This window comes from Balaenoptera ricei, chromosome 2 (assembly GCF_028023285.1).
Source record: "Balaenoptera ricei isolate mBalRic1 chromosome 2, mBalRic1.hap2, whole genome shotgun sequence".
Lineage (NCBI taxonomy): Eukaryota > Metazoa > Chordata > Mammalia > Artiodactyla > Balaenopteridae > Balaenoptera > Balaenoptera ricei.
Window position 1 is genome coordinate 112,971,262 of NC_082640.1, and position 12,327 is coordinate 112,983,588.

General features: G+C 41.0%; 1 gene segment (V, D, J or C); it reads left to right on the forward strand.

The window, feature by feature from the left end:
- Window positions 1-10,336: 10,336 nt before the first annotated feature.
- LOC132360120 (T cell receptor alpha variable 12-2-like) lies at window positions 10,337-11,135 on the forward strand. The segment is given in 3 exon segments: window positions 10,337-10,395; window positions 10,608-10,896; window positions 11,075-11,135. Coding segments are annotated over 3 exon segments (402 nt in total).
- The last annotated feature ends 1,192 nt before the right edge of the window (window positions 11,136-12,327 follow it).

Sequence of the window (12,327 nt, forward strand, 5' to 3'; positions counted from 1 at the left end):
GAGGGAGAGGTATATGAGAGGAGGAGCTCGGTGGTGTAGCAGGGGTGGTGAAAAGAATCTCTTGTTTTCATTGGCAGAACAGATTCTTTTTATGATTTTTATGGCAGAAGAATTAGAAATGTCTGAGTTCGACCCTTTTTTTTTTAGGGTTTAAAATTTGAATCCTCAGTGAACCAGGGGAGGAAAGAATGATGAAATCCTCAAGAGTTTTACTGGTGATCCTGTGGCTTCAATTAACGTGTGAGTTTGGGGCATTTCTATGGGAACGTAAAGTAAAGTATTTGGAGTCATTCTGTATTGTAGGCCCCTGGATAGAAACATGATGTTATTCCCCTTAAATAAGGGAAGGTAGAGGTGGGAGGCCTGTGGAAAGATGACTTACATTCTGCAGAGGAAGCATCCATTACCCAGCCAATCTTCTTCCACTGACCATTCGTTGTGTCTCTGCACAGGGATGAGGAGCCAACAGAAGGGAGTGGAGCAGAGTCCTGCATCTCTGCATGTTCCAGAGGGAGCCGTCGCCTCTCTCAACTGCACTTATAGTGACAGTGCTTCTGATTACTTCTCATGGTACAGACAGTACCCCAGCAAAGGCCCTGAGTTGCTCCTGGACGGAAACATGAATAATGACAAAGAGGAAGGAAGATATACAGCCCAGGTCAATAAAGCCAAGCAGTACGTCTCCCTGCTCATCAGAGACTCCCAGCCCAGCGACTCAGCCACCTACCTCTGTGCAGTGAGCACACAGTGCTCCCCAGGCACCTGCAGTCGGTACCCAAACCTGATGGGGCCCCAGCACTGCCTGATGCAGAGCTTAGGCTGCAGGGCACAGCAGTTCTGTTTGCTTTCCAGATGAAAATGAGAATTAAGAGTTAACAGAGGGAAACATTTTTATGATTCTGGAAATAATTGACCCTGAAGGGAAATTAAAGACACAATTTGGTCTGAATGACTGAAATATTTTCCAGTCTTCTCTTTGTACTCCCGTTTTATACAACAAATTTACTCAATGGGATTGGTATTACGATGCTCTTATATATGACAACAGTATTTTAATTTGATAACTGAGATATCCCCTCACTGTCCTTAGTCCCCCTTGCTCTTTCCCCATGTAGTTATGCAAGGTGTTTGATATTCATTACTCTAAACAAGTGTGGAAAAACAGAAATGCAAAAGAAAGGAGTCTTAAGCAACTACTTAATAAAAGTTGTAAGTCATGAGTTATTTTTGTTACAGATCCCCCACCCCATCTCCACCCTCAACTGCTACCCCACTGGTGGATTAGATAAGGATACATTTGATGAGTGGATAGAAGGACTAGAGTCAGAAAGTGAGAACTGGTTGAAACAAAAAGCCTAGACAGTTGCAGGGGCTCAGATCAGAGAAGGCTTATGTTACCATTTTTGAGTAAGGCTGAGTAGAACTCAAAGTTCCTGGCTTGAGGCTTGTGGGAGAGTGTGTTGGTTCCTGTGTACTTGAGTATGGCTGGAGATGGTAGAATTAGCTACAACTATAGAATGTCCCATACCCGCAGAAGGGCATGGGAGCACGGAATGACTTCAGATTTCCTGAGAAGGATCTTTGAGTAGCATCTGGAATAAAAAATTCTAGACACCAAGGAGCTTTGTTATGGTGATTAAAGACGTACATGGATCAACTGTCAAAGACCATATAGTACTGAGGATGTTTTAGAAAATGTTGATGAGGGGAGTTGAGAACACCAACAAGGATATGAATATTCTTCCTCTCCTGACTCACTTGCACTGTGGAATTGTCCTATAACTTACGCCCAAGTCCAGGAAAAATGTTTGTGGCCTGATGGGAATTCAGCCTTATAATAAATCTAAAGTTGAATTAGAGGGAAAAAATTAAAAATCACACTGACGGTAAAGCTGAAGCTGTGGTGTGTTAGACATGACATTGTTTATGTACTCCAAAGAGTGGAACAACTTGGAAATGAGGAATTAAGATTTTTATTCAGTTTTGTTCACATAGTCACTGATTAAACTGATGCAATCCAATCAGAATTTGCTTCAAATTGTCACCCTGCAGACTTATGACTTACAAATATTTCCAAATCATGGAAAAAACATTTGAAAGGCAGTGAGAAACAGCATGAAGTTGTGCTGGAAGCAAGATGGTCAAATTCTCATCCCACTTTCCTTTTGTGCCTTCTGGTGCCACTGGAAAGAACGTAGTTTCTGGTGCTTGTTTAAATATCTTTTGTTACAATGAGCCATTTGATTTTAGGCTATACTATTATACGTATTTCAGCATTGGTTTAGGATTAAAGGAGGTAGCATGTTGTCTTGAGTTCGTTAAAAGCAAAGCCTAAATTGGGGTTTCCTGTATCCATAATTTTTTGAAAAAAGCAAGTTAAGATGGAAGGGAAAAGGCTAGGCATGGATGTGGCTCAGCTGGACTCTTTTTTTTTTTTTTTTTTTTCAGCTAGACTCTTGATCCAGCCTGACTTCATGGGGATCTCTGGAGCATGAAAAGCATGAAAAGCACCACCGAATTGATCCCTCTCACCGTGAATCAAGGGGGCCAGACAGCTGACCTCTGTACCCCAGAATAAAGCAGTCTTTTGAGCAGGGGTATACCCTACTGGAGAATGGTGACCTTTATTGGCATAGATCAGTTTTCTGGGGAAGAGGGCAACTGTAAGCCAAGTGTAGCCAACACTTGCAAGAGCTGGGGACTGGGTACACTGGCCTGGAAAAGGGGATCTAGGCTGGGCACCAGCAATGTCTACAACTAACATGGAACTCTCTTGTCACATGGTTCACATTCAGATAGACTTTATAATTATTGTATTTAAAATGTTAATTTCTTTCTTCATTTAATGAGGTTTAAAAAGCTGGTCATACAAATCTGGAAGAATTGAAATAATGTAGGGTAAACCACTTAAGAGAAAAAAAATCTAAATAAATGTGAAAATTATTATTCAAAGCCAAGACTCAAGATTTTTTGAGAGTAGTGACCAAGACACCAGCATATTATTCTCTTAGTTTCTTTGGTCATTCTTGAACTACTACATTCCCATGCTAGACCGCAGAGCATGACATTCCGCCATAACTTTGGATCCAGGTATAAGGGACTCTGATGATTTGCAGTTGAAGACTCTGGGCTTCCAGGAATGGAAAGAGATACCATATCTGTACTTATAAATGACTAGTGTTACTTTGTTCTTGGTTTATATTTAAGAATGAAGGGCTGGGTAGCAGGATGGACTCCATATTTCATTGTGTCCATGTTCTCCACAAGGTTTCTTCCTGAATGGGATCCTTGACCAGTAGTCTGGGCATGTGGACTTATCATGTTACTTGGCAGGCTTCTTTTTAGGATGACTGAGCAGAGAACTGGTTATTAACTTGTTCCTTCCCCTCCCCTTGCATCTAATATCAGTTTGAAGGTGGCTTAACTCTGTCAACTACTCACAGGAAAAATTAGCATTCCAGGTGTTTTACTTCAACTTTAGTGAACATCAAATTCCCATGTACAGGCTGGCCTACTATGATTCTCACGTATAAGCTCAGCAGCAGAATGGAGGGTACAGAGGGAGACTAGTATAGCTATTCCACATATTGACCTTCAATTTGTCCCCATGTTGTGTCCCTCCTGCCCTACATCATACCTATTCTCTTTCTCAGTCCAGAATCTCTACAGGTTCCTGAGGAGTAAGTTTCCTTCACTTGCATTTCCAATAAAATCTTCTCTTAGTTCATTCTAGGCTGTGTTTTCTCCCTCTCTGTCTCACCCATCAGTATGCTCACATCTACTTTCTATCTTATGGGAACTGTTGATATTTTTCACCTTTTTATTATTTTCACATTATGGATTTAGCATTATCCTGTTTATACTTGTAAATTTTATCTCAGTGGGAAGTTTTTTTTTTTTTAATTTTTGGCTGCATTTGGTCTTCATTTCTGTGCAAGGGCTTTCTCCAGTTGTGGCGAGCGGGGGCCACTCTTCATCCCGGTGCTCGGGCCTCTCACTGTCGCGGCCTCTCCCGTTGCGGAGCACAGGCTTCAGAAGCGCAGGCTCAGTAGTTGTGGCTCACGGGCCTAGCCGCTCCGCGACATGTGGGATCTTCCCGGACCAGGGCACGAACCCGTGTCCCTTGCATTGGCAGGCGGATTCCTAACCACTGCGCACCAGGGAAGCCCTCAGTGGGAACTTTGATAAGAAGGGAGGCGAGTACATATGCTTGATTAGATATTTTGAATCATTTAAAGTTTCGAACTGACCATATGATTTGGTCTTACATGTGACAGAAAATCTATCGACTGGGTCAAGAAGTGAATAGAAGCACGAGGGAGAACTGATTTCAAGCTGGTTCAAGTCAATGGAGTATTCAGAAAGGAGGAAGTTGTTCTGACCTTGTGAAAAGGACCTCAGCTGGCCAGATTCTCATTTTACCGGACAATTCTCTTCTTAATTATTTCAATTTGAGGTTTCAGTGGTCTGTGTGCTAAAATAAGTTGGGTAGGGAAGTCTTTTCCCTTCAGAGTTTCATCTTACTATTAGACCACAGAGGGAATGTCCTTTGATTGACAGATCTTGTCTCCTACCTGCATGGGACGCTGCTTGCTTCGCTACCTTGAGTGTCACTGTCAATCTACTCTCTTCAATTATTTAAAGGACTCTAATGTCCTTCTTGTTTGCTTTCTTTATCTTATAGACATTATGCACAGAAAAATAACAATACCTTGCTTCTTGTATAATTTAATGTAAATTGTAAGAAGAATCCACACAAGCTTTATGGAGCAGGGTTCGGATATAAGATGATTATCCTGAGCTACAGTGTCAATAACTCGATTCATACCCAACAGCTCATTTCGCAGGGTTTTGCACTGACAGGAGAGAAAAGAATCTTTCTAGGTTTTCCTTGAGGAGGAACGTTTTTAGTTATTCTATTTGTATAACTTGTACATGGTAGATGCTCAAGGATTGTATATAAGTAGAAAGGAAAGAGAAAAATCTAGGAGATAAACAGTAGGTGTAGGTCTCTCTCCACATTACCTCTTCAGAGATCAGGAGGCTGTGTGAGTGTGTGCCCTGGGGCATGGATCTACTTTCTGGTTAGCTGAGGAGCCTCTCAGTTTCCTGTGACAGCAGACATGTGAATATGCACTCAGATAAACAAGTTGTTTGGCCTGGTAGTGTCTGAGGGCTCTCAGACTCCAACCTGAGTCCTCATGAGCCTGGTGAATGGAAAAATGGAGAAGTCCTTGGGAGTTTCATGCCTGGTTCTCTTGTGGTAGCTGTGCTGAGTTGGCGGGCTTTGAAGATATGAATAAAAAGAGCGGATCCTACTAACCTGTATAAATCTGAAAGTTATAGAAGGGTGGTTAGAGTTACCAGGCTCACCTGGGTGGCTTGCGGAAAGGAAATTCTTTCAAAAAAGAATCAGCCATGAATAAAGCTCCTCTGTCTGTGGTTCTATCTTTCAACAGGCGTGAGCAGCCCATATACATTGGACCAGCGTCCTTCATTCCTGTGTAACCAGGGGAGAACACATGCTGTTCTTAGTTGTACTTTTCAAAAGAAAACAGTTTGCCACTTCCATTGGTTCAGGCAGAAGCCTGGGAAAGGACTTGTATCTTTGACTGTAATTCAGTCAAGCCAGAAAGAGCAGGCAGACTAGAATTTTAAAGAACTGCTTGGAAAAGAGAAGTTTTACAGTGTTTTGCATCTCTCAGACTCCCACCCTGGGGCTTCAGCCACCTACTTTTGTGCTTTGCGGCAGTGCTCTCCTAGCGCCTGCAGCCTGTCCCACAGCTGGCAGCTGGGCCTCTTGACGGGGTTCTAGCCTTAAGGGTGGGGTGAAGGTGTTTTCTTAAACTACAGAGGGAATTTTCTTAAAATCTCTGTCTCCAAACAGAAATTAAGGATAATATACCACTCCTTTACGTAATGAATCCGAATTTATATTGAATTAAATTTCCTTTTGTTACTATTGAATGTTCGTTCCTCAGTGCAGACTGTGCTCATCTTGGGTCTGTTAGCCCAGATGCCTTCCACTGTCTAGCCCTCAGGTCAGAAGGCAGAGCCCTGTGTGCCCAGGCTCTGAGTTCAGGAAGCAAGTTTTCACCATGTTGTACCCTCACCAGTAGTGTCTTGCTCATTGGTTCACGGTCTTCATGATATTTGCTGTATCTGTGTACCACTTATACCATTATTTACTAATTTAATATTAAGTTGGTTTTTATATTAAATAGACTTTAAAAATGACTAGGCAAAAAAGTTATCCTTGTTTGAATGCATACTGTGTGTGAAACCATATATTTGATGTCTATTACAAATTAAAATAACACCACATAGGTCACAATTAAAATTTTCATCTATGTACTGCCTACCATGACCTCCTGCATCAATCACACTTTAAGAAGTACTGATTCAGCCCCTGGCCTTCATTTTATAGGCTAAAAGAATTTGGATGAGCCGGATTTGAATGGCCTACTTAAAGCATGACTTAGAGCAAAATGGAAGCTGGGAGCAGAACCCAGACACTCTGACCTCTCGTCAATTGCTTCTTTCAATAAAGATGCAAAATAGCATGCAGAGTTTGAAGGAAAGAGTCTTGTATTTTAAATTTAAGTTAAATTAAAATTTTATTACTTAATTATACATATTAATTTTAAATAAAGTAGAAGATATAAACATGCTTAAAATAGAACATTCCCATAACTTCATGACCTAAGAATTATAACTATTACTAGTTTTCAAATTTTTTAGCTCGCATATTATACAGGTAAATTTTCCATGAAAGGGGATTATAAAGTACTTATAATGTATTTATTAACATATTTGTTTTTCTCAACATTTATTGTAGATGTTGTCATAACAGGAAACATATTTTAAGAGCATAATTTTAACTGATTGCCTAGTTTCCATTATTTAGATGTACTTCTAGAAATGAATCCCTTTTTAGTATTTTTTTCAATTATCCAGTATTACAGACAATATTCTTATGAACATCATTAAAGCTGTAGTTTCAATGGAAGTGAAATTGCTTGGTTAAGGGAAAACCATGACACTGAATGTCTGGTTTCCATGAAGAAAATTTTCACCAAGCCATGGCTTCAACAGCAACATATGAGGCTGCTGATATTCGAGTACTATACCAAGTATGGATATGATTATTTTAAATTAGTTTCCATTTTACTAAGTGAAAATTTTCACAGTGTTTTAATTTTCTTTTATTTTACCCTGTAAGATTTTTGTCATTACACATTTTGTCATTAAAAATATAAATAAAATAAGATTAGAAAACACAGAACAAGAACTCATATCCTTTCATAAAATAAGATAATATTAAACAAAGTTTGAACAACACTGTTCTGATCCAGGTTACCTTTTAGGTGGTCTCTTTTCTCTCCAGGCAATGTGTTACCCACAGTTTTGATATTCAACATGCGGACCAGCAATATTGGAACTTGTGCAGAATCCCAGGCTCTATTCCAGACTCCCTGAGCTTGAATCTTCATTTTCACAAATCCCCAGGTGATTTAATCACTTTGAAGTTTGAGAAGCACTAATAGAACTGGTAGCAAGAGTGATTTTTTTAAGTGTAAATCAAAGGTTGTTGCTACTTGCCTAAATGCTGCAGTGGATTTCTCATGCTCCTAGAGTAAAATACAAACTCTTGGCTGTGATATACAAGGTCCTGCATCATTTGAATCTCGCCTGACCCTTCAGTCTCAGCTCTCAACTCTCTTTCCCTGACTCTGTGCAGCCACAACACTGATCTCCTTTCAATTTCCTAAACTTGTCGTGTCCTGTCCCACACTGGGTCTTATTCTTTCATGCATCCGCAATTTTCTTCCCCCTAATCTTGGTGAGCCTGACTCATTTTATCCTTCAGGTCTCAGCTCTGATATCACTACTGTAGAGAAACGCATCTGACTTCCGCTGATCTTCCTGACTAATGCAGCCATCCGTAAACCTCTTCTTAAGTCTATCACAACACCCTGGTCATTTCCTTTATGGTAGTAACCATAATGTGCACTTATATTGTTGACACTTACACGTCAATGTGTTTATTTCTTATAACTCCAATTAGAGTAGAAGTTCTATGAGGTCAGTGATGTTGTTTGTTTTGCTCATGGCTTTACCTTTAGTGCCTAGAATAGTGACTGGCCCATAGTAGTCAGTTGAGAAATATCTACTGAATAAATGTTGCTAGGCCCTTGTCTGTGTTTTTCCCTTTTTCCTTCTTGTCATTCCCACCCTTGTAACTCTCTACTCTGTGTATGTTCTCCTTGCTTGGTATGTGGTGCAATTCCGTTTTCTCTGGCCCTTACCTGCAGACTCAGATTCTGGCCTTCTTTGGCTCAGTGGGCTCTGTTAAATAATTAGATCCACTCAGGGTCTCAGCCTGTCCTCAATCAACTGACCTCACTTTGCCAGGTGTAATTTCAGTGAGCTGGGTCAACTTGAAAGCTAGTAACCCCACAGTGAAATATCTAAGAGAAAAAATAAGACATGTCCAAAAGACTTTGGAAAATCGAAAAGGAACTTCAAGTTAAATAATTTTCAGCACATATCAAAGTTTGATTTCAAATTACTGTGAAAGAAAGTCTCCTTAGGGAACACATTTAAATAATTAACCTTAGTAGAAACGTTTTATAGGAGACTAGATTTCTTTAAAATAAATTTTATTTATTTATTTATTTATTTTTGGCTGTGTTGGGTCTTCACTGCTGCGCGCAGGCTTTCTCTAGTTGCGGCGAGCAGGAGCTACTCTTCATTGCTGTGTGTGGGCTTCTCACTGCAGTTTCTTCTCTTGTTACAGAGCATGGGCTCTAGGCGCGTGAGCTTTGGTAGTTGCAGCAGGTGGGCTAAAAAGTTGTGGCTCACAGGCTCTAGAGCACAGGCTCAGTAGTTGTGGTTCGTGGGCTTAGTTGCTCCGTGGCGTGTGGGATCTTCCTGGAACAGGGCTTGAATCTGTGTCCTCTGCATTGGCAGGCGGATTCTTAATAGCTGCGCCACCAGGGAAGTCCCCAATCCAGTTTTGAATTCATTGTTAAGCTTAATTAGAATCATCATTACTTCACTTTGGTTAAGCTATATGAGCAGTGTCATTTGTGAGGCATAATTCAGGATGCTTAGACATTAGAAACTTATATGTTTGTACCAGTCATACTGAAACAAGGTTGTGCTGATTTATAGGTTTGGACACATACAGGGATGGGAATCCATGTTGAACAGCTTCCATGGATGGTGTCAAGCACAGCAGAATAGTCCAGGACAAGCCGTATTCATATGAGTTTTTCTGTTTTCACAGACCATATGGTTGTTCTGATAGGCTGCAGTGCTGGGTCTAGCATACAAAGATGGCATTAATCCCTGTCCCTGCCACAAACACAAACTTTCCAGGGTCTAAGTTTCTCCCTTCCTTGGTATCAGGGCTGTTGCTCTTTTCTACCACCACAAAACTGGTGTGACCATTCTAGCCACTATAACTTTGTCATTTTTTCTAGTCATTTCCTAATCACACTCAAAACTTTTGTATAGGAGGATAAAGAACAAGAAGGACAAGGGCATTTTCATGCCATTTACAGAGACCAATTATATTCACCACCTTGGGCCTGCTGGGCCACGGTAAGGAATTCTTAGAGCGGTGTACTCACATAAATGGTGGTTATCTTCATGATCTAGGACCACATTTATCCAATGATCAATCATGATCATGCATAGTCATTTATCCATGATCTAGGAGCAGCCATTTATTCTAGATGGCTGTACAAGAATGAAATTTTAATGCCATTTTGACTGGGCTACTACCAGTAAGGTGTATTAACCAAGCTGGTCACTTGATATAACTGCTTTTGCTCACACAAGCATTGCCATTTGATGTAAAACACATACACATCCACGTCAAGCTCTCCCCACACACATTGACTTGGACCATATGCTTCTCAAATTTTTAATTTAACGAAAGTGGCAGATTTTTACTTTCATCAGTTCCCAAAAAAAGGGTTTATGTTTTGAATATTTCTTTGATCACTGTCTTGAGTCCACAAGATGGCAGTGTCTTCTCAGAGACTCTGAGGAGAGCTCTCATGTATTCCTCCGTGTGTGTGTGTGTGTGTGTGTGTGTGTGTGTGTGTGAGAGAGAAAGAGAGAGAGAGAGAGAGAAATAGAGAGAGAGAGAGGTATATGAGAGGAGGAGCTCGGTGGTGTAACAGGGGTGGTGAAAAGAATTTCTTTTTTTCACTTGTAGAACAGATTCCTTTTATGATTTCTAAGGCAGAAGAGTTAGAAATGTCTGCGTTCGACTCATTTTTTTTTTAGGGTTTAAAATTTGAATCCTCAGTGAACCAGGGGAGGAAAGAATGATGAAATCCTCAAGAGTTTTACTGGTGATCCTGTGGCTTCAGTTAACGTGTGAGTTTGGGGCATTTCTATGGGAACGTAAAGTAAAGTATTTGGAGTCATTCTGTATTGTAGGCCCCTGGATAGAAACATGATGTTATTCCCCTTAAATAAGGGAAGGTAGAGGTGGGAGGCCTGTGGAAAGATGACTTACATTCTGCAGAGGAAGCATCCATTACCCAGCCAATCTTCTTCCACTGACCATTCGTTGTGTCTTTGCACAGGGATGAGGAGCCAACAGAAGGGAGTGGAGCAGAGTCCTGCATCTCTGCATGTTCCAGAGGGAGCCGTCGCCTCTCTCAACTGCACTTATACTGACAGAGGTTCTGATTACTTCTCATGGTACAGACAGTACCCCAGCAAAGGCCCTGAGTTGCTCCTGGACGGATACATGAATAATGACAAAGAGGAAGGAAGATATACAGCCCAGGTCAATAAAGCCAAGCAGTACGTCGCCCTGCTCATGAGAGACTCCCAGCCCAGCGACTCAGCCACCTACCTCTGTGCAGTGAGCACACAGTGCTCCCCAGGCACCTGCAGTCGGTACCCAAACCTGATGGGGCCCCAGCACTGCCTGATGCAGAGCTTAGGCTGCAGGGCACAGCAGTTCTGTTTGCTTTCCAGATGAAAATGAGAATTAAGAGTTAACAGAGGGAAACATTTTTATGATTCTGAAAACAATTGGCCCTGAAGGGAAATTAAAGACACATATTGGTCTGAATGACTGCAATATTTTCCAGTCTTCTCTTTGAACTCTAGTTTTATACCACAAATTTATTCAATGGGGTTGGTGTTACAATGCTCTTATATATGACAACAGTATTTTAATTTGATAACTGAGATATCCCCTCACTGTCCTTAGTCCCCCTTGCTCTTTCCCCATGTAGTTATTCAAGGTGTTTGATATTCATTACTTTAAACAAGTATGGAAAAACAGAAATGCAAAAGAAAGGAGTCTTAAGCAACTACTTTAAAAAAGTTGTAAGTCATGAGTTATGTTCTTTACAGATCTCCCACCCCATCTCCACCCTCAACTGCTACCCCACTGGTGGATTAGATAAGGATACATTTGATGAGTGGATGGAAGGACTAGAGCCAGAAGGTGAGAACTGGTTGAAACAAAAAGCCTAGACAGTTGCAGGGGCTCACATCAGAGAACGCTTATGTTACCATTTTTGAGTAAGGCTGAGTAGAACTCAAAGTTCCTGGCTTGAGGCTTGTGGGAGAGTGTGTTGGTTCCTGTGTACTTGAGTATGGCTGGAGATGGTAGAATTAGCTACAACTATAGAATGTCCCATACCCGCAGAAGGGCATGGGAGCACGGAATGACTTCAGATTTCCTGAGAAGGATCTCTGAGGAGCATCTGGAATAAAAAATTCTAGACACCAAGGAGCTTTGTGATTAAAGACCTACATGGATCAACTGTCAAAGACCATATGGTACTGAGGATGTTTGAGAAAATGTTGATGAGGGGAGTTGAGAACACCAACAAGGATATGAATATTCCCCCTCTTCTGACTCACTTGCACTGTGGAATTGTCCTATAACTTACGCCCAAGTCCAGGAAAAATGTTTGTGGCCTGATGGAAATTCAGCCTTATAATAAATCTAAAACTGAGTTAGAGGGAAAAAAATTAAAAGTCACACTCACTGTAAAGCTGAAGCTGTGGTCTGTTAGACATGACATTGTTTATGTACTCCAAAGAGTGGGACAACTTGGTAATGAGGAATTAAGATTTTTATTCGGTTTTGTTCACATAGTCCCTGACTAAAATGATGCAATCCAATCAGAATTTGCTTCAATTTCTCAGCCTGCAGACTTATGACTTACAAATATTTCCAACTCGTGGAAAAAACATTTGAAAGGCAATGAGAAATGGCATGAAGTTGTGCTGGAAGCAAGATGGTCAAATTCTCATCCCGCTTTTCTTGTGTGCCTTCTG